We start from the raw sequence: 24,430 nt of genomic DNA on the forward strand, positions 1-24,430 counted from the left end.
TGCCAACCCCACCCATCTCCCTATGACCCTAACCTGTGAGCTAGGCCACTCACCCGTCCTGGAGGTCCTGTCTCTCCAGGCTCCCCCTGCAAACAACCCAGAGACTGCATGAGCAGAGCCCACGTGGTCAGGGCTCCTGGAACTCAGCCTCATTGCAGGAGATGACAGCCCAGGAGGTTGGCGCACACTACCCCAGGCATGGACACAGCTTGAAGGAGCCTCCTTCTCCCATCCACACACCTAGACTCACCTTCAGGCCAGAAGGTCCTTGGGGTCCTGCAGGGCCAGCAAAACCCTAGAGAAAAGGGTCAAGGGCAGGGAACAGGGCTCAGGGATTAACACAGAGAAGGCCTGGCTCATCAGCTGTGGCCAATGCCTATCCCAGCCCTTCCAGACCCTCATCAGGCAGTGTTCCCTGGTCACTCACCGGGGCACCAGGTGGTCCAGGGTCTCCATGACCACCCTGTTGTGGCAAAAAAGAGTCTGATGAGGGGGAGTTAGCCTCACCCCACCAAGGAAACTGAGGCAGTACTGGTCACTGGGGCAGGGCACAGGATGGGGGCAAGACAGGTGAAGGTTCTTGGGTACTCACCACTGGGCCAGGGGGGCCTCTTGGACCCTGCAGACCCTACATAGAGAGGGCACTGATGAGCCTCAATCTGGGCCTCACTTGGGCCTGTTCCCAACCTCTGGGGGCTTTTTCCTTGGGGGTCAATTTCCATACCTCACCCTTTCCAGTCACAGATAATACCTACCCATGGACTGCCTCTCATAGATAGCACACACGGGCCTGCACACACACATCCACATACAACCACACACAGACACAGGCACACACAGGCACACACAGACAGGCACACACAGACACAGGCACACACAAGCAGGCACACACAGGCACACAGACACAGGTACACACAAACACACACACACAGACATGCACACACACAGCAGCAGCAGCACCTAGCGGAGGGTCCGGAGCCTGGGGCCAGGTGCTTCAGCCACCACTCACCGGCTTCCCTTCAGGCCCAGCCACACCACGCTCTCCTGGTAGACCCTGCAGAGAACAGGTTTAAGGCCTTAGTTTCCCAGTTCCAACTTCCCCTCCACCCACCATCCCCCTAGACAGAGTCAGGACCCAGACAGTCCCAGGCAGTACAGACCCCAGCCCTGCACACAGGACAATACATGTGAGAGCCACCTTCTTGCACATGTGTGGCTGTTGGGCAAGGACTTACCGGGTTGCCGTCCTGACCCCTCGGTCCAGGCTCTCCCCGGTCTCCTTTGATGCCTGGCACACCCTGAAGGCAGAGTGTCGTGCCCTGAGCCCCCAGTCCCTGCCACGTGCCCAGGTGCATATGCACACCACCTCTAGTGTGGCCCCAGAAAGGAGGGGGACTCTATGGAAGGGTGGAGAGAGGCCTCACCCTGTCTCCTTTGGGACCTTGGTCACCATCGCTGCCCGGCTCCCCCTGTGGGGATGAGATGTCAAGTCAGTCCCTAGTGCCATGGCAGAGGGTGGCCCCGAGCTGATTCCACACACTGACCTTAGCACCCTTGAGTCCAGGGGGTCCCTGTTCTCCAGAGAGTCCAGGACCTGGCTCATCCACAGACACCTACAAACACAAGGTCACAGGGGAGAGATGTCTCTGTCATAGAGGCATGGGGGGGTCATCACAGATCTCAGGATCACAGAGGGTTATAAGGTCAGAAATTCCAGGGTTATGGCACACACTACCATATTTCTGGGGACCAAGCTAAGGGTGGCTTCCTGGTCACTAGTCACAGGACTAAGGCAGGGATGGGGTGATCACCTTGGGGCCAGGGGGTCCGGGGGGCCCAGGGGTTCCAGGGAGTCCAGGAGGGCCATCTCTGCCCTGCAGGAAACAAGAAAATGGGGTGGCAGCCCCAGCACAGCCTCCAGACAGCCTGCCCCACAAAGCCCATCGCAGCCCACCTGTTCTCCACGTTCTCCTTTCTCTCCCCGTTCTCCCTGAAATGCAAATAGCGGGTGAGGGCCAAGCCCATGGGGGGTCCCACCCCTCCCAACCCCTCTTCCCTCACTCTCCTGGCCAGCCCCCAGCCTCACCCTCTCTCCTGGCCTTCCTGCCTCTCCCACACCCCCAGCCCTGCCTGGGAGCCCGGGAATACCAGGCTTTCCAGGCTCCCCGGCAAGGCCGGAAGGTCCGGGGGGGCCCCTCTCCCCAAGGGCCAGACCAGGTGGCCCCTGAGGGCCAGGGTCTCCACGGTCGCCCTTCAGCCCGCGTTCTCCAGGAAAACCGATGGGGCCCTGCAGGAGTGGAAGAGAGAATGCTGGTGGCTGTACAGCTACACCCCACTCCACGGGGCACAACCCACTGAGCCACTTCTGCTCACCTCCTTGCCTGGGGGGCCCTGTTCGCCTGAGTCCCCCTTGGGGCCTCGACGCCGTTCGGGCACAGGCAGGAAGCTACCAGAGCTCTCATCCCAGGTCTCCACGATCTCCCGCAGGGCAGACGCCTGAGGGACAGCGAGAGGTCAGAGGAGCGGGGTGCGTCGCCGCAGCCCCTATGCCTGTGGGCACCACTAGCCCCAAGGGCCCCCACTTGTCCCTACCCCCAGCCCCTAAACAACCCACCTTGATGCCAGCAGTTTCCAGCAACCGATCCACATTCTGGGGACAAAGTCTGGGTGAAGGGCTGCCCATGACAGAGAAGCTCCTGCCTTCTGCCCCACACGGCCTCAGGAAAGCACCTTCACACCCTTTTCCCTAGGCCTCTTGCCCAGAGCACCCTTTAGCACTTGGTTGAGGCATGGCTGGAGACCCCTGGGAGCCCCTTTCTGGTGTGTCCCCACTGCCCAAGTTCCCTTGAGTGTGGGCTACAAGAACCCCAATGGGGCAGGGTACTGAACACACAGCACAGAACCTATGTAGCCTCATGGCAAGGGGAAGGGGATGGCAAGGTGGCCCCAGTGGGCATGCAAAACAGAGTCAAGGGGACATCCCAAGCCTGGCTCACCGGCACACTTCCAGGCTCTCCTCGCAGGCCACGCTCTCCAGGGAGGCCCTGGAGAGATGAAGACAAACTGCTAGGAACCAGCCTATGGGCGTGCATGTGCACATGTGGGTGCTGTGGCTACCTGGGCATGTGGAAAAGGTGGGGGCCTCACCTGCTCCCCTTTGGATCCAGTCTCCCCACGGTCACCCTGAAAACAAGAATGACCAGGTGGGGAAATGGCCCCCAGCCTGGTCAGCCCCCTCACCACGCCCCCTACCCAACATCCGCACTCACCTTGGGGCCCGTGCCTCCTGGGACACCAGGAAAACCCTGAGATACGGCAGAACACAAAGGGGTCACAAAGGCCCATGGCTTCCCAGGAGGGTTGCCCATTGAAACATCATGGCTTCTAATGCTCTAAAGTCCCAGAATGACCCAGGACACTCACCTGGCCAGGAGGGCCCACTGGCCCTGGGAGGCCTGGAGGCCCCTGGGGTCCAAGGATACCAGGAGCTCCACGCTCACCCTTGGGGCCATCACGACCCTGTGAAGGATGCAGCCAGCATCAGCACCCTGAGACCTCAGAAAAGAGTGGAGTCATATTCCCCCAGAGTCAGGGTCAGGGGTCAGAGGTTGCAGAAAACTCCAATACTCACTTCTCTCCCAGAGGCGCCTGAATCTCCTTTCTCTCCCTAAGGAAGACAAGGATGCTTCAGGCATGGCTCCAAGCAGAGACCAGAGAGACCCCAGGTGGGGGACTTTACCTTCCTCCCGTCTTCTCCAGGGTCCCCAGGTTCTCCCTGTGGGCAGAGGACTCACATCAGTGCAAACATTCACTGGTGTCTGGCTGCAAGACACTACCTTGCTAGATTTCAGAGGACTGTGACTGTATTTCTGTGCCTGTAGCTCCATGGTTGTGTGTGTCTTGGAGCATGGCCTGTGGCCGTCTGAGTGAGCTGCTACATGTCTAAGGGTGTGCCTGCATAGGCCTGCTCACCCCAACAGGCAACTGCACACATGTCCTTTGACTCTGGCTCTCTAGAGGTAGCTCCACATTTATGCATCTCTGGGTTGGTGATCGTCCACATGTCCTGGGTGTGTGCATATCCATGTGTGTCTTAGTACATGTACCCATGGGTCTGTGTGTCCTGGTCTGTTTGCACATCTTGGCCCATGTCTGCATATGGGCATGGGCTTATACATGTCTCCAAAGAGCATGGGCTTATACATGCCTTGAGAGCCATGTGTCTTGGCATCTGTCTGCAACTCTTGTGTGTAGCTCAATGTGTATGACCATAAGCGTGTGGGTGACCATATAAAGTCATGGGCCAGCATGTCCTAGCACATGTCACAGGTCAGCGCCATCCATGTGTGTCTCACCATGTCTCAACACAGGTCCACATACGGTCTTGGGTCCATGTCTTAGCACATGAGTCTGGGTGGAAGTGTCTGGGTATCAACATGTCTCTAAGTGCCCCAAATGTGGCTACACACCAGTGTGTTTGTGCCTGTCAACCTGTCTGTGGCTCTTCACCTGTGCCTATGGCTGTGGGTTATCTGGGCATGTGTCAGCCCATCCTGGCATAAATTGGCCCATTCACCTAACTCCCTATGTGTCTGTGAGGCTGCCTGTGTGTGCATATAGAACTATGTTTCCAGGCCTGGCGCAATGGCTCACGCCTGTAATCCCAGCACTTTAGGAGGCCGAGGCGGGCGGATCACCTGAGGTCAGTTTGTGATCAGCCTGACCAACATGGAGAAACCCCATCTCTACTAAAAATACAAAATTAGCCAGGCATGGTGGCGCATGCCTGTAATCCCAGTTACTCAGGAGGTTGAGGCAGGAGAATCACTTGAACCCGGGAGTCGAAGGTTGCAGTGAGCTGAGATCGTGCCACTGCACTCCAACCTGGGCAACAAGAGCGAAACTCCATCTCAAAAAAAAAAAAACTATGTTTCTGGATGCATCTGTATGTCTGGGCCAGGATGCATGTGTCTACACGTGTGCCTCATGTGTTGCTACAGATCTTGGCTGTGTAGGTGTGCTGGCGTTTCTTGGCAGGTTTCGCCGCAGCTGCCCTGGACACACTCACGTTTTTTCCATTCAGGCCAGGTTTGCCATCCTCGCCTGGCTTTCCCTGTGGGAACAGATCACTGGTTGGATGTCGGGGATCAGGTGAGGGTAGTAAGGGGGAAAAGGGGGTAACATGAAAGTCTGGTCTCACCGGTAATCCAGGGGGACCAGAGGGGCCAGGGAGGCCCTGTTCTCCACGGAGGCCTGGAAGCCCCTGGAAAAAGTCTTTGTTAAGATTTATAGGGCCTCTGAGATATCCCTTGGGGCACACCCCATGGACTAAGAGGACCCCAAAAAGATCTCCCTCCAGGGTAGAGACCCCCAGGACTGAGAGGTCCCATTGAGATCCCTCAGGCACAGATCCCATGGATGGGGGCCCCTGCTGAGACTCCCAAGGGAAGAACCCCCAGGACTTGGAGGGCCTATGAAGACCCCCAAGGCAAAGAAGGTCAGAAAGGGGGATTCTACTAAAACCTGTGTGCCAGGGACTGAGACCCTCCCAAAGGCAAGGCTGAACCGACCCCCCACCAACTCTCTCGGATGCTGTGACTATGATGATCTGGTCGGAGCTCACGCAGCCCCGAGCCCCCTCTGTCCCAGCATCTCCCCTCACTTACGTCTCTCCCTGGGTCCCCAGCTTTGCCTGCAGCACCCTGAGGAGAGACTCAAAGTCAGTTCATCATGGTCATGGGGTCAGGGGCTCTAGTCCCTGTGAGCCTAAGGCCTGCATGGCAAGAACATGACCCACCCAGGCAGGGCTCTGGGAGAAGACACAGACAACAGGTCTCGCCCTAGAGCTCGTCAAGGCCAAGACCAACCAATGAGGCTGGGGTCTAGGGTCCTCATGTGAAGGGGTAGGGGAAGGGGACAACCAGGCAGGACTACCAAGACTCACATTCGGCCCAGAGGGCCCAGGGGCTCCTGGTTTCCCATCCAGTCCGCTCCGGCCATCCAGCCCAGGGGGACCCCGGTCACCCTGTGGAAAATAGAGTGGTAAGAGGCCACCAAGGCTGAGGTGGATTTGATAACCCAGGCTCATGTCCTAAGAAACCCCCACACCCTCTCACCTTTTCTCCTGCTGGGCCTCGGACACCTGGGTCCCCCTGGAGGGAACAGGGTCAGATAAGAGGTGAGGGTAAGATGGGGACTTGGCAGACGGGGCAAAGTGCATCACTCACCTGTGGGCCTGGGGGTCCCCGAAGCCCTTCAATGCCCTGAGGATAGGGGAGGAAGAAATCAGAGCAGGCCCTCCCATGCCTGCACCCCCCAGGACCAATCATACTCACCCTTTCCCCAGGGGCTCCAGGGAGGCCAGGATCACCCTTGGGCCCTCGAGGACCCTCTTGTCCGCGGTCCCCAGGCTCTCCCTGTGGCAGAGATAAGCTTGCTGAGGAACAGCCTTGAAGCCAAGCCATGCCCAAGGTAGAACCTGCTGGGAGGGGCACTGGGGTCTTTCTTACCCTCCACCCACAGACCCTAATACCTTCTCTCTGGCTCCAGGTCCTGTGTCTACCTGTGGGGGGAATGACCAGTGAGAAGAATGGCGCAACAAGGGGAAGAGGAGTTGGCGAGGGGATACAGGGTCTGTGAGGGGCTCCAGGGATCCGTGGAGGTTTCAGAGGGACAGTGGGGGAAGTGGGAGTTAGTGGAAGGAATGAGGGGACATGATGTGGAGCCAAAGGGGCAAGTGAGAACAATGACAGAGGACCAGACCCAGCGCAGCCCTTACCAGCCGTCCCGGGGGTCCTGGGGGACCCTGGGAAAGGAAATGATTATAGTCAATAGGAGCCCTCAGGTCCCAGGCCATGGCTCTGGTTTGCCCCAGGCTCAACTCTGCCCCCAAGTTACCCGAAGCACCCCAATGCCAGCCCCCAGCAGGCATGGGTGGCCATCCATGCTTCCCACCTGGACCTCCAGACCCCTTGTGTGAAGGCACACTGGCAGCAGCGCCAGGGGACCCTCCATCCCTTCTGAGCCCAGGACACCAGCCCTACTCACCGGCTCCCCACGGTCACCCTTGGGTCCAGATGATCCAGGGCTGCCCTGCAGAAAGGCAGGGGTCAGGGCCACTCAAGGTAGGCAGCAGTTTGGGAGAGCTTTGGAAGCACCATGAGGACTCATGGGAATGTTGGTAGCCTTCAGATGCGTGTGTGCAGGGGTCAAAGGAAGTGAAGATTGGGAGGGTTTAGCATTACAGGGTTGGGGGGTAGGATCAGGTATTGGGAATTGGCTGGTTGGAGGGTTAAGGTTGGGGTGAGGAGTCATAGGCTGGGACTCACATTTCGTCCATCCTCTCCAGGATCTCCCTGGTCTCCCTTTTCACCCACAGGCCCCCGAACTCCAGGTGCCCCCTAAGAAGAGCAGCTGGCCTGAGACAGACCGTCCCAATATTTTGCAGGTGCCCCTATGACCCGCTACACTGCCCCAGGTTCCCCATTACTCCAAAATCCACATCAGAGGTTCCCATCACCCCATGCCTCCCTGCAGGGCCTCCCATCACCCCTTACCCCCCTCAGCCTTTCCTATCACCTTCATGCCCACCTCCCATCACCCCTGTTACTTCTCTCTGCCAAGACTCACCCGAAGGCCACGCTCGCCTGCTTTTCCAGGCAAACCCGGGTCACCCTGGTGATAGAGAGAAAAGTCATACTGCACAGGGCAGTCAGGATCTAACTCACTCAGGGAGAGGGGACAGAGAAGGGTCTGAGCAGCAGCTGGACAGGAGGCAGGGAGTGGATGGATGAACTGGTGGAGCACCAGCCTACTGGGATCCTAGTTCAAGGGTAAAGGATCAGAAACCACAGTGGGAAGGAGTCTCACCGGAGGACCCTCGTCACCTTTCTCTCCAACTTCACCCTGTGAAACATGAGAGTCAGCCCTGGTTCCAAGAACCCCCATGATGCTGGCAACAGCCCTACTCCCTTACCCGCCGTGACTCCCCCGACTCCAGCCTCTTACATCTCGTCCTCGGGGGCCAACAGGTCCTGGGGGGCCAGGCCGCCCAGGGTCTCCCTTCTCTCCAGGAGGCCCTGAGTCACCCTGTGGAGGAGGCAAGAGGGAGGTGATGCAGGACGCTCGAAGTAAGCAGTTCTCAAGGGGAGGGGACCCCAGAAGCCTTGAGGTTGCCCAGGGTAATGGGTACTCACTGGGGGTCCTGCTCTGCCAGTAAGGCCAATGGGACCCTGAAGGGGACAGAAGGGGGGCAGGACTTAGTCAGGGTCCCACCACCTCATCTCCCTCTGTCACACTCCCCATTCCCACATTGATTCACCCGATCTCCAGGGTCTCCCTTGGGGCCAGGGTCTCCAGGAAGAACCAAGCCGGGTGGGCCCTGTGGATGGAAGGATAAGAAGTCAGGAAGACAACCTTCACCAACTGCCCCCTAAACACTTCGCTTCACTTACCCGTTCCCCTTGGACTCCGGTAGCTCCTCTGGGCCCAGCAGGCCCCACATCTCCCTGGAGGTGACAAAGACCATCAGTGCTAGTCCCAGGCTCCAGTTAACCCCCTGACCCAGCAAGTCCTGTGACCCCCCAAGTCCCATAGATAGGCCCTATGACCTAGACCTCAACCCTGTAGAAACCTCCCCTTGCCCCATACCAGGCTTACCTTTTCTCCTTTGGGTCCAGCAACAGCAGGTCCCTGAAAACAAACAGGAAAGATACAGCTTGGCCCTGCCTTGGGGTTGTATGACCAAAGTCTTCATTGGAATGGAGGTCACATGGAATTGGAAGTCATACAGCTCAGTCCCCGCCCAGAAGTTACAGGGTCACCGCTGACAGCAGGGAAGGGGTTATACAAAATGGACTGACACGAAGAGCTCATGACCTGCATGGCGGTCTTGGGGTCACAGGATCATAGCCAAGAGTCTGGGGGCAGGTTCTAGCAGAAGGAGAGCCGCAGAGCTCCCAGCCTGCTCACGGGCCCAGCACTGTGGAATCACAGCCCAGATAGTGTTCTATAGGAGGGTCACTGCTCAAGGGCTGTGCTGTGCTCAGAGCGCCATCCTCCCGTCACTCACCACCACTGCAGGGTCCCCAGGGCGACCAGGCTCCCCCTGTGGAGAGAGGATAGGAGCAGGGACAGGTCAGGGAGTCACCTAGGAGCCCAAAATCCCAGTGTCCCACCTGCCACATCCCTAGTACCAGACAGTGCCACCCCCAGCCGAGGACCCACCTTCTCTCCTTGGCGGCCAATGGGTCCTGGTGGCCCCTGAATGTAGAGAAAGTGTGAGCCCAGGAGGGGAAGGGAAAGGGGAGGGGCACACAAAAGTCCCACTCCTGGTCCCACCACAGTCACAGACTCACTTCAGGACCCTTGGCTCCAGGACGTCCAGCAACCCCTGGCAGCCCCTGGAGGAGAGGAAGGGAAGAGCTTTGCAGGTGGGTGGGGATGGGGGATATGGACAGACAGGGCTAGAGGCTGGGGTGGGGGCTGGAGAGGGGTCAGGGAAGATTGGGATTTAGGTTGGCAGGGGTAAGACTTGGCAGGAGAACAGAGACCAGGTCAGTGAAAATCAAGGTCAGTTCAGCAGGGTCAGAGGTTCAAAGCCAGGTCCCTGGGGCTGAGGGTTAGAGCCTGTATCAGCAGGGATAAGTGGTCATTGAGGAGGGGTGAGGAGCAGGGGTAGCAGGGGTCAAGGGCAAGAAGTCAGAACCAGAAAGGGCACAGCCAGGTCAGCTGGTATGAGCATTGCAGCCAGTGGGTTTACCCGGGATCCCGCTGGGCCTGGGGGTCCACGTTCGCCCTGATGGAACAGAAGAGGTCAGAGCTGAGTTGGGCCCAGATCCTCCAGGGCCCTTGGCACCCCCCAGGTTGCACTTACCTTCTCTCCAGCCTCACCCAGGGGCCCTGGAAAGCCCCGGTCACCCTGAAGAGAGAGGGTGAGAGAAAGACAGAGAGAGGGTTGGTGGTGGGGCTTGAACGTCCAACCCCAGACAAGGGGTCCCAAACTCCAACCACCCCCTCCAAAACCACAACCTCTGACCTGGAGGGAACTCTTATCTCCTTATCTTCCAGCCTCCCCTAACACCATGGGGAGCCCAGAGTAGCTCCCCTCACACCTGAATCCCCCAACTGGTACTCACTTTGGGGCCAATAGCTCCAGGAGGTCCCCGTGGGCCCTGGAAGGGATGAATTTGGGGGTTCAGAGATTTGGGTTTGGGCATGAGGATGGAGCAGTGGTTGATGATTGAGGTAGGGGCTGGAGCTGTCCCACCATATTCAGAATCCCTGGCCCCTCCACTCACCTGCTCACCCGGAGACCCAGGTTGTCCTGGGAGGCCTGGAGCTCCATCCTCAGAGTCACCCTGAAGGAGAAACACACGGGTGGGAAGACCGAAGGGAGGCCCTGACCCCAGCACGCAGCCTCCCACCCCAGAACTGGGACATCATCAAGTCAGCCTTCCTACTTTTTCTCCTTTCTTTCCAGGGGGGCCAACGGGGCCTTGGGGTCCAGGGCTTCCGGGAAGACCCTAGGAAGAAGTGAGTAAAAATATGAGCCAAGAACTATGAAGCCCAGCACCCAACCACTGCCCCAGGAGAGACCCACACCCCTGAGCAGGGCCCCCAGCAGAGCCTCAAGGCCCCTCACCGGCAGCCCAGGCTCCCCAGGAGCAATGCCACCTTCACCTGGTCCAGGGGGACCCTGGGAGAGAACAGCAGGTCAGGGAATGAACAGGGGAATCAGACTCCAAGCCACCCCTAGCACAACCTGTCCCTCACTTACCCGCTCCCCACGATCGCCTTTGTCACCCTAGAAAACAGATGACGACCCCATGACCCTGGGCCACACCTCACTCCCAAAGATACCAGGAGGGATGAGGGTCATGGGGTCCAATTGGATTTCAAGGATTTTGGGAGAACTGAGGCGTCATGGTGAGGATGGGGGTAATCAAAGGGTCACAAGGGCCAGAGTAACTGGTAGGGGTTATGTGGGTTCAAATGGGGTCACCAGGTCTCTGCATCACATGGCACTCATGAGGCTGTCACCTTCATGGCTGTTCCAGGAAGCCCTGGGGGGCCACGGGGTCCTGGGTCCCCCAATGGTCCACGAGGTCCAGGGGGGCCCTGATGGAGGAGACAAAGTATAAGGTGCAACCCCACAGACCTCACTCTCGCCCCCCTCGTGTTGGTCCCCCCACTACACATCACTTGCCTCCACATACCCTGCACTTACCGATGGTCCAGGGTCCCCTTTCCGCCCAGGAAGCCCAGGTCCTTCACCTCCGATGACTTGTCCGGGAGCCCCCTGTAAGGACAGAGAGCAGTGGGCAGGATTCAGGCTATAGGGGCCTTGAGCTGGAAGAAGCCCCTAGACATGTCCAGCTATTCCTATTCGCGCCTTAGGCCCTGCACAGGGTCTGGTGTGGGGCAGTCCTGCTCCTCCCTGGGACATCCTGGCCGCCTCCCTTCCCCCTTCACCTACCGGCTCCCCCTTTGGGCCTCGAGGTCCTTGCTCTCCCTGAGGACGAAACAGAGCAGAGGGTGGTGCTTGGGCTCAGGCGAATGTCAACGTGGGCACTGCACCACCACCCCCAGGCTCCCACCCTGTGGAAGAACCCTGGGAAGACACTTAGAGAGCAAAGAAGGGAAGGCACCTTACCGGGTCCCCACGAGGGCCAGGCAACCCTGGAGAGCCCTGCAAATGGAGGCCAGAGGCAGAACAGTCGGAGCCACCCCACCCACTCAGGCAGCGCCCACCCTGACCTGCAGGACAAGGCTTGCTCACCTTTAGGCCAGGGGCTCCAGGGGTCCCAGGATTCCCGGGGCGGCCAGGGCTGCCTGGACGCCCATCTGCTCCAGGGAAGCCCTGAGGAGGTGAAGAGGTCAGGACAGGAAGGGACCCTCCCCCAAGGCCCCTGGTTTGCTGGAGGGGCCTCACCCCATCAACAAGGGGTCGCCTACCCCACTGACCCCCAAGTGTTATTGGGGGTGGAACAGTGAGGCAGAGAAATGGCCCCTCAGAGCTTCACAGAGCCCAATTCCAGGCACAAGGGCAGTGACAAGGCAGAGGGCTTCCCTGCCTCTGGGACTTGGAGCTGCTGCTCAGGCTCTGCAGGGGGGCTAGAGGCCCCACTGGCCCTTCTATTTCAGAGTGTCCCCCAAAGTCTCTGTGGTGGTTTATAACCTCCAGCTGGGCTTCTAGGAATTCCCGATGATTCTAACTCTGCTTCTTCCTTCTCTCTTGTAAAAACCCTGAGAAAGCTTTGAGGAGTGCCTCAGAGAAACCTCGATGGTCTCCACACTCACCCTCTCGCCCTTGGCAGTGGCACTTCCAGGGGGCCCCTGGGGGCCGGGAGCACCGGTCCTGCCCTGAAAGAAGACAGCAGTTAGGTGGGGATAAGCCAGTCAGGGTGCAGGGACAGATGTGGGGGACACTCACCGGGAGGCCAGGGTCGCCAGGAGGCCCAACTTGTCCTCTCAGGCCCTAGGAAGGGTAATCAGTGAGACCTGTGCTGCCAACCTCTCCTGCCCCACTGACACCCAACCCATTCTCTATTCCCCACCCGCAGGGGCACTCACCATCTCTCCAGGTTCCCCCTTCTGGCCCTGGGGAAAGACATGTCAGATGTGGGTCAGAGTGGCTAGCCCCAGGTGCAGCCTCTGTTCACCTCTCGATGAGGGACTCTTACCTTTGGACAATACACTGGGCAGGGCTCTGGCCGGGGCTGCGGACATAGGGTCTCTTTGAGGTTGAACATTTCTACCAAGAACCCCCAGACCCCTTATATTCTACCACCCAGTCCCCCAGAGGCCTCTTCCAAACCTGAGTAGTGAAGGATGCCTGACACAGGGCTGTGGCCAGACCACTGACTGCCTGGTCCAGGCTTGGCCCATCATCCACGGCGAAGAAGGTCTGGACAGAGTCCATACCCGGTGCCAAGCGACGCAGCTGCTCTGGGTCCGCTCCAGCCATTCCCAACATCACCACATTAAGCCCTAAGGTGGGGTCCAGTGGCTGCATGATAGCCTTTTCAGGGCCACCCCTATTCCCAGACCCCTTCCCCATCAGCCTACTCCTTACCAGCAGCCTGGGCCTCACGGATGGGGCTGAATATGTCACCTCTCAAGGGTTCATCCACTAGCAGAACCATCACCCCTGGTACGTGCTGGCGGCGCCCAGGAGCATCTGGTGCCAACATGTATCTGTGAGCTGTGACCACGGCTGTGCCTGGAAGGAAGGACATGTCAGAACCCTGGGGCACCAAGTTCCCAGTGGATAGCCCCAGGAGTCCATGCCTGCTGCAGTCCTCACCCAGGTTGTTCCCACTTGGGTCCATGTAGGGCATGTCACGGATCCTTTGCAAGATAATGCCAAGGTCATGGGAGCCATTCAGTGGGAACAGTGGGGAGGGCCGATGACTGTAAGACAGCAGGCCAACCTGGGGTGGAAGGAAACACAGAGCCTGAGGAGGATGACAGAGCAGGGATGGGGGTGCACAGAGCCTGGAGAAACACATCAGGGTGTGTGTGACCAAACCCTATCTATTAGGGAGTCAGCAGTGATGGCAGGATAGGGAGCCAGGCAGTAGGTGAGGTCTGGAGCCTGTGGGAGAGCTGGGAGAATGCCTGAACCTATTGGGTGGTCAGGAGATGGTAACTGGTATGGAGCCTGGGTGGGGGGCCTCAGGGAGAGGTAGAATCTGGCTGCCCCAGGGCCAAACCTGAACTGCCTGTGGCCCAAGAGGCCCAAGTGCCAACACCAGACGCTCCAGGACCCTCCTCGTAGCCTCCGCACGGTGAGCATTGTCTTGAGTGGCATGTGGTAGGAACACCACATCCGCCAGGCCACGGGGGCACACTGTAGGAAGGGGAACAAGTTACTGAAGCGGGCAGCCCACCCAGACACACCTTTCTGCCCTTCCCACTATGCCCACTATACCTGGCGTCTGTGTGACAGATGCCTCAGGACCCCGCACACCATCCAGGACAGGCGTCAGGGAGAAGATGTAAGAGACGCCAGGCTCTAGCCCTGTCACCCGCTGGGAGCTTGAGATCCCTGGAAGTGTCTGCGGGGACCCAGGCACTTCTGCAGGAGACAGAACTTGATTAAAAAGCTGTCTCCACAGAGCCCCAACTGCCAGCCCACCCAAATCCTGGCCTCCCCCTCACCCTGGCCAGGGCCTCTGAGTGGCCGCCAGGATAGGATGTAGCTGGATGCCCTGGACACTGGAGTCCAGGCCAAAGTCACCGAGTCGATCGAGGTGTCCACCACACGTAGTTCAATGCTTGGAACACGAGGTGACTCTGAAGGAGGAATGAAAGATCGAGGATCAGAGGCTGAGTCCTGAGAACCCAGAAGGGAGAGATCTGAGATCCTGGGTCCGGTCTGTCTTATTGAAGCATCATGGGAGGTCATGCTGGGGTCACCCAGGGTCAGAGGGTGAGGTGTAGGGGTACAGGAGGAGTCACTCAGAGTCGGGGTGCAGGAAGTCAGGGTGGGTCATCAGCAGGGGAGGAGCACGCCAAGGTGAGGCAGGCTTACCAGTGCGCGCAGTCACCTCTGCAGAGGGCCCTTCTCCAGCCGGCCCTAGGACACTCAGCCTCACGCGGTACTGTGTCGCTGGCTCCAGCCCATCCAGGTGATAGCTGCTGAGCTCGGGCCCCAGGACCCGGGACTGTTCCTGGCCACCTGGGGCAGGCGTGAGGGTGGGGGCCAAGAGCATGTGGGATAGTGACACCTGGGGGCATTAAAGGGCCTGCCCACTTCACTGGCTCTGTTAACTGGGTCCACCCTCCTGACTGATCTTCCTCATCCTCACTGACCCTGCCCACTTTACGGACCCTGCCAGACTGACCCTCCATGAACTCATTGATCCCACCCACTTCATTGATTGATCTTACCTACTGTCACGGATCCCGCAGACCCCCAGTGACAGACCCCGCCCACCATCACTGTCCTCGCTTACCTTGCGGAGTCTGCCACAGCCCTGCCCCCACTGGTCCCTAACCTCCTCCTGGGGACACCTCTCACCCTCAGGTTGCCAGTGCAGAAGGAAGCCCTGTGCTCTGGGCACCGGCTCCCAGCGCAGCCTCAGCGAGTGCTCCCCGCGCTGCACCACGTGAAGCGTCCCCAGGGCTGGCGGAGCCTCAGGCGCTGGAGAGAAAGCTCAGGAATCAGGGAGGCTCTGCCCCCATGGCCCCTGCACCAATCCCAGGCCCACCCTGGCACACGCACCCCGCCCAGCCTCTCAGACCCCTCTCCCTCCTCTCAGACCCTGCCCCCAAAGGCTCACTACCAATCCTGGTCCTTTCTCCAATCCAGAGCACAAGCCCGGATCCCCAAACCATCCACACCACCCATCCAAAGCTCTCCAGCGCATGCTCTGCCTACGCGTGGTGACAACAATGGAGACAGGTGTGCCCTCGCGGTCCCCGACAAGTGCAGTCACTCGCACTGAGTAGCTGACTCCACCTTCGAGACCCCGGATCTCTGCAGAGTCTGTGTTTCCTGGGAGTATCTGGTGTCTCATGGGGCCGCCTGGCCAGGTGGGCATACAGCAATGGTTAGGGGTGAGCAGTCCCAGCCAGGAAGGACAGGGGTGGCGTCAGGGAGCCATACCTTCACTCCGGCCCCAGGCCAGTCTGTAAGCTGTGGCTCCAGTGACCCCTACCCAGGTGATCCGTAGAACATCGCTGGAAGCATTGAGGATCTGCAGCCTCGACACACGACCCACAGGCTCAGGGGCTGGGGACAGAGGCAAGGTAAGGGGTCCTGGTAGAGAACAGAGAGGCAGTGCAGGAATGGTTGACGCAGGGGTGATCTGAAAGTCAGTGTGAGGTTAGTGTGGACAGGTCACTTTAGGCAGCCCTGAGAAGGAGGAGGTCAGTGCCTTGGGGTGGGCAGTGTGGGGCCACCAGGAGGTCACCGTGGGTGGACACTTAATCAGTGTGGGGTGGGTCAGTGTGGACAGGACAGTCACTGAGCAGGGGCGTGGAGGCAGCTGGGCAATCAGGAACACACAGCAGGGCAGGGTAGCTAATGCGGTGTGGCTAGTAGCTGGCCAGGGTCCACTCACCAGTCCTCACAACCACAGAGGCAGGGGGCCCATCCATGCCAGCCACATGGGCCCTCACATGCACTGTATACTCAGTATCTGGCTCCAGTCCATCCAGCTCAGCCACCGTGGCCTCCCCAGAAACCAACTGGGATTTCTCTGGGCCTGGGGGCAGAGATGGAGGCAGCTCCAGGGCTAGCAAACTCTGTGCCCCAGAGCCCCACCTGGACCCCCAATAAACCCCCAGCCCCCATTCCACCCTGACCTGCCCCCTCCCAAACCCCAGTCCCCACCGTGGGCTGAGTGCCAGGAAACCCTGTATCCTGTGGCGCCAGGAACCCTGGTCCAGGTAATGGTGACAGATGAGCTGCCGGCCTGAGTCACATGGACTCTCCTCACTGGGCCCAGTGGGTCTAGTGTGGAGAGGCAATGGGGAGTCTGCTGGAGCAGGCAGGAAGGAGTGGGGCTATCTGATAGGGGAAGACGATGGGAGTCTAACAGGAGACGGGAATTTGATAGAGGAGATGGTGAATAGGTCCAGTGGAGGAGTGGGGAGGTGGAGGTTTTAGGAAGCAGTGAGCGGGTCTGATGGAGGAGAAAGTGTAAATCTCAGAGGAGATTTGGGTCCAGCAAAAAAGGATGGGGGTCTGAGGGTTGAAGTGGTGGATATTTGAGGGCAAAGGCTGTGGGAGTCTTAGGAGAGAAGCGGAGGAATCTGAATACGGGGAGGGCTTAAGGGGAGACAGCTGAAACTGAAGAGGAAGCAGCGTCTCTGAGGGAGGAGGGAGTGGGAATCTGAAGGGGGAGGCAGGAGTTCTGGGGAGAAGCAAGGGTCTGCAACGGAAGGCATGGGGGTCTGAAAGAGCAATGGAGGCAGAGAGCAAAGGGATGGGGGCAGGGCCTGACCCGTTCGAGCCACGATGACTGCAGCAGGGCCCTCCTCTCTGCCTCGCAGTACCGACACAGCCAGCTGGTAGGTGGTTCCAGGCTGCAGCCCTGTGATGTCTGTGGCAGTAGAGTCTGGGGGCAGTGTCTGGCTGGACTCCGGACCTGAGGTCAGAGGGAAATGCTGGCATGGCTCCTGCCTGTCCCCTCTGGCCCCCATACCCTCATTGGTCCCTTCGGCAGTCCCCCCACACACCCCACACTGACCACTGCCTGTGCTCCAGCTAATCCGAAATCCACTGGCTCCAGGGACAGGTCCCCAGGCCACCCTCACTCGCGTTGCATCTGACACCACAACCCGCAGCCCTGGAACAGCAAGTGGAGTTTCCGGCTCTAGGAGTTACAGACAGAAGTCAGAAGTCAGAACCAGGACCAGAGTGAGGCAGGCAGCTGTCCTCCACAAGCCTCCTGCAGTACTCACCCCGGCGGACAGTGAGGACACTGGCACTGCCCTCACGGGGACCCACTCGAGCAGACACCCGCACAGTGTAGCTAAGCCCAGCCTGAACGTCATCCAAGTCGAATGCTGTCTGACTCCCAGGAAGCACCAGGGTCCGCTCAACCCCTAAGAGAGAAGTCAGGGTAGGTGGGGAGGGGTCAGAAAGAGACAGGGATGTGGGACGATGGCAGTGATGGACAGGGACGCAGAGTGAGAAGGGCCATGGGGGTGGGGATGTGGGGTTGTGGGGACCAGAGAGCTGGGATATGGCTGAAAAAAGTGAGTGCAAGACAAGGACATAGGATGAAAGGGGCCAGTGATGGTCAGGGACACTGGAGGACAGGAGTCCATGGGATCTTAGCATGTAGGATGACAGGAGTCAGTGGACTGCAGTGAGAACTGATGAGCCATTGACAGACACTGATGTGGGATGGCAGAGGTCAGTGCTGGATGGGGACATGCAATGAGAGGTTGGTGTACAGTGGTCACCACTAGGGTAACAGAAAGACAGGTGATTGAGCTTGTGGCTGTGCAGAGGTGAAAGCCGTGGATGGGGTGTGGGGCAGGGAGGAGATTGGTTGGGGTAGGGTAGGGGCAGACACACCCTGTTGACAGTTCAGGGCTCAGTGCCATCTTGGGAAGCAGATGGATAAGGAGACAGGGAGGAGACTATAGGGACCCAGGTGTGGAAGGAGAGGGCTGGAGGTACACTCAGACCCCTCAGGCTGGAACTTCAGTGTGTGTGGTGGGGGTGCTGGCTGCGTCCACCTCACCCTGGGTGCTGCGCACAATGATGCGGTACTGGGTGGCACCAGGGACTGGGCTCCAGGACACTCGCACCCGCTGCCCAGGCAGCTCGGTGGCTTGCAGGTCTGTTACAGGGCTCACAGGCAGCTCTGGTCCTGTTGGAGAGCACAGCATAGAGGCAGCCTGGGGCTCCGACACCTCCCCCACTCACTGGCCCAGCCCACAGAGCCCTCACCAGTGGGAACCACAGTTGCAGGAGTGGCCACCTCGCGGCCCTCCAGCAGAGTGTAGAGTGTGAGGCGGTACTCAGTGCCCGGCTGCAGCCCATCCAACTGGTAGCGGGTCACATCAGAGGGCAGCACCACCTTCTGCGGTGGCTCCAAGCCTGCAAGATGACAGGGTCAGACCAGCAGAGGCCATGCCCTGACCCTTGCCTGTCCATCCCTTCCCCCGCACTGACCAGTCTCACGCCGCCATTCCAACCGGAAGCCACGGGCCTCAGGCACCAAGTTCCAGGAAAGGAGGATGGATGTGGGGCCCAGGATGACCGGGCGCAGGGTCTGCTCAACAGAAGCGTCTGCCCAGGGCACATGGGATGTCAGTGGCCTCCGGGCCTTGCCCTGCCTGCCCGTCCCAGCCTGAAGAAAGTGCCCAGCCTTCTCACCAGTGCGAGCCGTCAGGGAAGTGGCGGGCCCCACACTGCGGCCAAATAGGGTGCTCACGGTCACCTCATAGTCCATGCCAGGCTCCAAGTCACGCAGCAACACTGAACCCTGCCCAGGGCCCAGCTCCTGCTGCTGTGTGGGCCCACCTGCATGGGGGGACACCAAGGGGCCAGTGGGCCTTGCAGACTCAGGACTCTACAGCCTTGTCTGAGGCGCGGGGACTCCCCTCAGCCCACATCTCTCACTCACCACTGAGGACCCGCCATGTCACACGGTAGCCAGTGGCACCTGGCACACTCCGCCAGGCCACCAGGAGGCTGTGGGCTGTGGTATTCTGGATGGTCAGTTCCAGCCCTTCTAGGGCAGCTGGGGGAGAGTCCCACCAGGGATTCATGGAGTCAGGAGTGGGAGGGGGTACTGGGGTCGGGGGTTAGGTGAATGGGGTCAGAGGCTGGCAGAATTGCTCACTGGTCCGAGCTGTCCCGCTCACAGCCTCCCCGATGCTGTTGGCGTAGAGGGCAATCACAGTCACTTGGTACTCGGTCAGTGGCCGGAGACCCTGCAGCCGCACACTGGTCTCACCAGCTGGGACGTTCACCTGCCCAGGGCAAGAGGTCACTTTATCTTGCCCAGCCAAGTCCCCAGCCACCACCTATCACTCCTGACATCCTACCTCCTGCCGCTCACTCGGCAGTGGCTGTCCCAGCCCCATCAGAGGAGTGTACTGGACCTTGTAGCCAGTCACAGGGCCACTGGCCGCTGTCCACTGTACTCTCAAGGATTGGCTGCTTGGCTCAGACAGCACCAGGTCTCGTGGAGCAGAGGTCGAGTCATCCGCTGGGAATGTGGGATCAGGGGATCAGGCAGGAAGATTGGGGTGGGCATGTATGATGCAGAGTTGGGGTCGGGGTCAGGAGCACATAGGATGGAATCAGCACTGCCAAGTGGGGATTGGGGTCCGGGGTCTAGGTCAGGGTACACCGTGTGGGCAGGAACTCACGAGGTCGGGTCACAGGCACGCCACCAGCAGTCGTGCACACTCTCCTGGAAACGAGGGGCAGTAGTGTCCTCAAGATGCTGAAGTCATTGACGAAGAAGAAGAAGTCACTGGTGGGCTGTGAGGCAACTCGCTTCAGCTCCTCAGGGTCAGCATTCTTGATCCCTGAAGTGACGACCAATCAGGACTCAGTCACCCACATGCTCTCTGACTGCCCCCACCCCCCAGCTGACCTGTCACTCCTGCTCGGTCCTTACCCACAGCAAATAGCTTGACCCCCTGCCCCTTCAGCCTTTGGGCAGCTGTGTCCACCAGGTCCTGGGACTTCCCGTCTGTGATCAGGATGCAGACCTGGGACAGGTGCAGGGGTCAAATCACGGTTCCCCTGGACACTTCATTTGGGGTCATCTTGGGAGGCATGGTAGGGGTAGGGATCACCTTGGGGACACCAGGTCGGGCCAGCTGGGGCAGGAAGACATGGTCAGCCACATGGAGAATTGCAGCCCCTGTGCGAGTGTTGCCCCCCTTGTAGCTGAGCTCACGGATGGCGCGGATCACATCACCCCCAGAGCCAAATGCATCCAGGCCGAACTCTGTCCTGTTGGAGAGTAGGGGTGGCAACAGGCTAGGACTCAGGATCTCTTCTGGCCCTGGCCTTGAGGAGGCCTCTAGGGTGAGGGTTACGGGTATCAGGCTCTCTTGAGGGGTCCCTTCGTTCTGTCATTCTCCACACCCACTTGCCTCTGGAACCCCCAGGTTAACAAACTCCCCAGGGGCTCCTTTGTGCACCATCTGCAGCTGGGCCTGGGCAGACCTGAAGGAGCCCTTAGGGGCTCACAGTCTGTGGGGAACAAGATGCTGCTTAATTAAATAATTGCAGGAGGAGGGGTCCAGATGTAGGAAAGTGGATGCTGGCCAGATGGAGCACCTCTGGTGAATGGCTGCAGGGGTTAGAGGGCTAGAACGTGGAGAATCCAACAGGCGTGGGGGCCCCCTCCTGGGCTCCCCATCTCCAGATCAGAAAACACAGCCTCACTGTCTTGCACCTTCCTGTCTTGCAGTAGCCTGGAGGTGCCTCAGGGCACGAAGGTTCTACCTAGGGAATCCTTACCTCTGTCTCCAGAGGAGGTCCTGGCTAGGGGGTCTCTAGGTTCCCCAAAACTTGTTTCTGCAAAGACCCGGCCTGGGGTTTCCAGGGTCTCCTCCCTCTCTGGGGAAGGAGTCTTGGTGGGGATCTCGTGGTCCCCAGCCCCCAGGGCCCCTACTCACCGTGGGTCATCGCTGTACTGCACTGTGGCAAAGCGCACACCCTGTGCACTGGCTGCTCCAGAGAAAGGCAGCACCAGCCCTTCGAGAAAGCTGCGGACCTCGCGGAAATTGCTGCGGCCAATGGATGAGGAGCCATCCAGTAAGAACACAATGTCAGCGGCGTAAAGGCGCGTGCAGGTCACTGGGGCGGGCAGGAGAGATTAGGGCCTCTTCTGGGAGGCCAACCACCCGCCTACCCGCACGGTGGCCTCACTGGGACTTGGGATGGTAGGGAGAGTAGGCCTCATCTTATGCAAACCAGGGCCGAGTCGGCCTGAGCCTGAGGGCCTTGGAGGGAGTTGAGCTCGGTGGGTCCCAGAGCAGACTCCCGCGGAGGGTTGGGGGTGCGCGGGGGAGGGAGAGTCGCCAGCACGGGTGTGGACTTGGGACTGAGGTCAGCCTCTAGGGGCCGGCGTGGATTGGCATAAGGCAGGGGACCCCGCACGCATCCAGGGAGCCAGAATTTGGGTCGGAACAGGATAGGAGGCGGTTTAGGGAACCCAGCACCGATCGCGGAGGGTTCGGGGAGTCCCAGAATTAGGAGGAATCCGCGGGGCGTCGTGGAGTTGGCTGGGTTGTGGGCGGGGGGTGTTGGGGATGAAGGCCGAGTGGAGCGGAGGGTGGCACGGTGCAGTGCCCCGGGCCGGGTCCTCCCTTGCGGTGCCCACCTCTCTCCCTGTGCTGGGCTCGCACTCGGGGCGCCTCTGCCAGGATCCCGGCGCAGAGCGCGGCCACCAGAAGCCGCAGCGTCATCCTAGGCAGTAAAAGCCGTCAGCTAGGACCCCCGCCTCTGTCCCTTGCTCCCCCGTGGCCTTGGCAGGTCCGAGCCCAGCGCCCCTCCAGCCCGAGTCCTGGTCTTGCCTGCGCGTCCGCCTGCTCCCGCCGCCGCCGCTGCAGTCTCTGGGGCAGAGCAGAGAAAAGTCCCTGATCTCGGGGGGCGGAGCGGCAGGCGGGAACCCAGGCACCCGCCCTCACCCATATCCCTGAGAGGTCGCCGCCCCCCCCCTCCCCCAGGCAAACGATATGACGCACTTAACTATAAACCCCCCGACCCCCCGTGGCTTCTGGGAATTTCCCAGAAGGTTCTGCATGGGCAGATGCTGAGGGAGTACCCCCAACTCCATCTAAGGTCACAGGTCTTGGCTGCTTTAGGTCAATCACAGTGACCAGGCTGAGGAGTGGACAGGTTCCTGCAGAGCCACAAGGCAGCAGTGCCGTGGGGGGTGGGGGCTGCAGTTGGGGATGACTCACCCCCAATCCGGTGGGGGTGCCCAGACAAGCCCTCAGGCCATGGGTCCCGCCGGCCACTCCTGTGATTCAGCCATCTGTCTGGTGGGCCTCCTGGGCCCCATCCGGATCTCCTTGACAGGCAAGAAGCCCTGGCAAATGAGTGACTCTGGGCCGGTCTTAGGGAAACCAAGGTCCCCTTGGCCTGGATCCAAGTAACTCACCCTCTCTTTGTAGGGGATAAGCCGGAAGGAGGAGAGAACCTGTGTCATGCTTATGCATACATCCCAGTGTCCCACATCCCCTACCATGTCACAGGCAGATGCAATCCAGCTGTGCCTGCAGGGATGGGGCCGCCCATGTGTGGAGGGCGGGACCACCCACAGTGACAGCTCATCTCTCAGGAATCCAGCCCTCCATGCCCCAGGCCAGGTCCCCCTACCTACATGTCCTCACCCACAGGCATCCTCTCCTTCCATCTACTTTTCTTGTAGGTCCCTGCCACCCATCTCCCCCACCAGGCCAAGGTCCCCTTGGGCCCCTTCCTCCTTTCCTCACTGCCCTCATGGTACCTGTAGCTTCCAGCTTCATAACTGCCCCCTACCTTACTCCTGTCCCCTTACCCAGGCTGACTTCACACCCTCCCCCAGCTTCGCTTCTGAGGCTGTGGACAGTCCTCCAACACACACCAGGCCAGGGCCACTGTCCGAAGGAGGTGGGGCTCTGTATATGCGTATCTCTCCATTAGATGGGTGACACTAAGGCAGAGAAGCACCGCTAAGAAGGGCAGGCCCCCATCTGGGTCCTGCTCTCCCTTTTTTTCCTGCTAATCCTGAATAACTCTGGGCACCCCAGAAAGCACATCTATACTCACCAAGGCTGCTGGGACCCTTCTAATATGCCCGGCCCCACAGCCTCCCCTGGGATCCACAGGGAGATATGGGGACAGCACTGGCTGGACTCCTGCACAGCCCGAGGACTCTGGTGTGGCCAGAGCTGGAGGCAGTGAAGACCATCCATGCTGCCTGCTTTCCTATTGCCCAAGGAAGGCTGGGGCTCTATCCCTTATTACTGACCCCCCAAACTATCCTAGGGCATAGTGCTGTGACCCCATGGGGCCTATAACCTTATTCCAAGGTCAGGGTCTCCTCAGCCATGTCCCAGGACCCCCCATCCCTGCAAGGTGTGCTCCAAGTGGGGGGCTGCAGAGAACCAGGTATGTTATCACACAGGCAGCCCCTTCCCCCTAAGACTGTCACCTCCTCCCGTGCAGCCAGGGCGGGCAAGAGCAGGCCAGTGGCATGGACAGTACGGTACAGACATATGTGCACACGTGGGCCAGTCTTAGGGGAGACAGGAGGCCCAGCTGGGAGGGTGGGTGCTCAGGCAAACCTCATCAGAATTGAGGTGCCTCCAAAAGAAAGGACAAGCTGCTGTGAGAGGGTCTCTCAAAGGGTGCTGGGAGAGGCTGTTGAGAAGGTAGGAGTAAGGTTGGAATGACTCCACGTCTGGAGCTTCTATGAGACTCACGAGCAGGAGTGTGGCCCTCTGAAGCCCCACCTCTGGCCTCCTGGGAGGCACACAGCCTAGGGCACAGCCCGAGGCCAGTGCCTACCTGCAACCCCATCAGGGCGGTGGAGCCCCCAGAGCACATCCTTCTCCCTCCCAAGCTTCCCTGAACATTTCCTTCCCTGGCCTCAGTCACTACCTCACCCCATCTGTTTCCAACCAGGGCCTCTTTATCAGGTCCCAGCCCCACACATCCCACTGTACCCTGGACACCACCAAACTCCTCACTGGACTATGGAAGATTACCCTCCTCCAACCCACTCGCGCCTCCGCGTCTCCCAGCCCTGCTGGGAATGTAGTTCTGTGTCCCCTACAGCTGGCTCCAGTTCGTGTGGCCATGACCTCTGTTCTGCCACAGCACAGCTCACCAAGACTGATACAGAAATATGGCCTGAGAGTCCCCATGCTGAATCTCAACTCTGACCAAGTCACTTCTCTTCACAGTAACCTCCAACACACCTCCCCAGCATGGCTCCAGGGTAAA

General features: G+C 59.6%; 1 protein-coding gene across 5 annotated transcripts in view; it reads right to left on the bottom strand.

Annotated features, from left to right (window-relative positions):
• Positions 1-22,903, bottom strand: part of COL7A1 (collagen type VII alpha 1 chain) — a 32,094-nt gene extending 9,191 nt beyond the window's left edge. Inside the window, exons 1-85 of one of the 5 annotated variants that reach the window (XR_010111542.1) lie at positions 22,402-22,903; positions 22,012-22,050; positions 21,819-21,904; positions 21,112-21,292; positions 20,281-20,440; positions 20,100-20,193; positions 19,846-20,007; positions 19,519-19,682; positions 19,314-19,443; positions 19,095-19,211; positions 18,845-18,991; positions 18,641-18,757; positions 18,416-18,565; positions 18,207-18,335; positions 17,416-17,559; positions 17,202-17,327; positions 16,956-17,099; positions 16,343-16,462; positions 16,071-16,214; positions 15,614-15,739; positions 15,386-15,532; positions 15,026-15,148; positions 14,537-14,683; positions 14,164-14,298; positions 13,934-14,080; positions 13,716-13,852; positions 13,307-13,433; positions 13,076-13,222; positions 12,818-12,990; positions 12,684-12,719; positions 12,574-12,600; positions 12,434-12,478; positions 12,301-12,363; positions 11,780-11,860; positions 11,654-11,689; positions 11,477-11,512; positions 11,228-11,299; positions 11,041-11,118; positions 10,778-10,804; positions 10,643-10,696; positions 10,461-10,523; positions 10,299-10,358; positions 10,137-10,172; positions 9,875-9,919; positions 9,761-9,796; positions 9,357-9,401; positions 9,226-9,261; positions 9,071-9,106; positions 8,659-8,691; positions 8,454-8,507; positions 8,321-8,380; positions 8,196-8,231; positions 8,008-8,088; positions 7,870-7,905; positions 7,630-7,674; positions 7,329-7,400; positions 7,048-7,092; positions 6,779-6,805; positions 6,533-6,562; positions 6,336-6,416; positions 6,228-6,263; positions 6,117-6,152; positions 5,945-6,025; positions 5,667-5,702; positions 5,201-5,263; positions 5,069-5,113; positions 3,740-3,775; positions 3,632-3,667; positions 3,424-3,519; positions 3,270-3,305; positions 3,148-3,183; positions 2,997-3,044; positions 2,615-2,650; positions 2,374-2,496; positions 2,087-2,287; positions 1,955-1,990; positions 1,812-1,874; positions 1,545-1,613; positions 1,425-1,469; positions 1,236-1,298; positions 1,010-1,054; positions 593-628; positions 428-463; positions 251-295; positions 54-86 (exon numbers count right to left, since the gene is read on the bottom strand). Coding sequence is in view for 4 of the 5 variants with exons in the window: in XM_034956378.3 (XP_034812269.1) it covers positions 54-86; positions 251-295; positions 428-463; positions 593-628; positions 1,010-1,054; positions 1,236-1,298; positions 1,425-1,469; positions 1,545-1,613; positions 1,812-1,874; positions 1,955-1,990; positions 2,087-2,287; positions 2,374-2,496; positions 2,615-2,650; positions 2,997-3,044; positions 3,148-3,183; positions 3,270-3,305; positions 3,424-3,519; positions 3,632-3,667; positions 3,740-3,775; positions 5,069-5,113; positions 5,201-5,263; positions 5,667-5,702; positions 5,945-6,025; positions 6,117-6,152; positions 6,228-6,263; positions 6,336-6,416; positions 6,533-6,562; positions 6,779-6,805; positions 7,048-7,092; positions 7,329-7,400; positions 7,630-7,674; positions 7,870-7,905; positions 8,008-8,088; positions 8,196-8,231; positions 8,321-8,380; positions 8,454-8,507; positions 8,659-8,691; positions 9,071-9,106; positions 9,226-9,261; positions 9,357-9,401; positions 9,761-9,796; positions 9,875-9,919; positions 10,137-10,172; positions 10,299-10,358; positions 10,461-10,523; positions 10,643-10,696; positions 10,778-10,804; positions 11,041-11,118; positions 11,228-11,299; positions 11,477-11,512; positions 11,654-11,689; positions 11,780-11,860; positions 12,301-12,363; positions 12,434-12,478; positions 12,574-12,600; positions 12,684-12,719; positions 12,818-12,990; positions 13,076-13,222; positions 13,307-13,433; positions 13,716-13,852; positions 13,934-14,080; positions 14,164-14,298; positions 14,537-14,683; positions 15,026-15,148; positions 15,386-15,532; positions 15,614-15,739; positions 16,071-16,214; positions 16,343-16,462; positions 16,956-17,099; positions 17,202-17,327; positions 17,416-17,559; positions 18,207-18,335; positions 18,416-18,565; positions 18,641-18,757; positions 18,845-18,991; positions 19,095-19,211; positions 19,314-19,443; positions 19,519-19,682; positions 19,846-20,007; positions 20,100-20,193; positions 20,281-20,440; positions 21,112-21,292; positions 21,819-21,903 (6,651 nt within the window). In the remaining variant the exon portion in view is untranslated. The remainder of the gene's footprint in view (positions 1-53; positions 87-250; positions 296-427; positions 464-592; positions 629-1,009; positions 1,055-1,235; positions 1,299-1,424; positions 1,470-1,544; positions 1,614-1,811; positions 1,875-1,954; positions 1,991-2,086; positions 2,288-2,373; positions 2,497-2,614; positions 2,651-2,996; positions 3,045-3,147; positions 3,184-3,269; positions 3,306-3,423; positions 3,520-3,631; positions 3,668-3,739; positions 3,776-5,068; positions 5,114-5,200; positions 5,264-5,666; positions 5,703-5,944; positions 6,026-6,116; positions 6,153-6,227; positions 6,264-6,335; positions 6,417-6,532; positions 6,563-6,778; positions 6,806-7,047; positions 7,093-7,328; positions 7,401-7,629; positions 7,675-7,869; positions 7,906-8,007; positions 8,089-8,195; positions 8,232-8,320; positions 8,381-8,453; positions 8,508-8,658; positions 8,692-9,070; positions 9,107-9,225; positions 9,262-9,356; positions 9,402-9,760; positions 9,797-9,874; positions 9,920-10,136; positions 10,173-10,298; positions 10,359-10,460; positions 10,524-10,642; positions 10,697-10,777; positions 10,805-11,040; positions 11,119-11,227; positions 11,300-11,476; positions 11,513-11,653; positions 11,690-11,779; positions 11,861-12,300; positions 12,364-12,433; positions 12,479-12,573; positions 12,601-12,683; positions 12,720-12,817; positions 12,991-13,075; positions 13,223-13,306; positions 13,434-13,715; positions 13,853-13,933; positions 14,081-14,163; positions 14,299-14,536; positions 14,684-15,025; positions 15,149-15,385; positions 15,533-15,613; positions 15,740-16,070; positions 16,215-16,342; positions 16,463-16,955; positions 17,100-17,201; positions 17,328-17,415; positions 17,560-18,206; positions 18,336-18,415; positions 18,566-18,640; positions 18,758-18,844; positions 18,992-19,094; positions 19,212-19,313; positions 19,444-19,518; positions 19,683-19,845; positions 20,008-20,099; positions 20,194-20,280; positions 20,441-21,111; positions 21,293-21,818; positions 21,905-22,011; positions 22,051-22,401) is intronic. The other 4 variants (XM_034956378.3, XM_008971712.4, XM_063602774.1 and 1 more) reach the window with 4 other exon arrangements.
• Between the last annotated feature and the right edge of the window lie 1,527 nt (positions 22,904-24,430).

This window comes from Pan paniscus, chromosome 2, assembly GCF_029289425.2.
Source record: "Pan paniscus chromosome 2, NHGRI_mPanPan1-v2.0_pri, whole genome shotgun sequence".
Classification (NCBI taxonomy): Eukaryota; Metazoa; Chordata; class Mammalia; order Primates; family Hominidae; genus Pan; species Pan paniscus.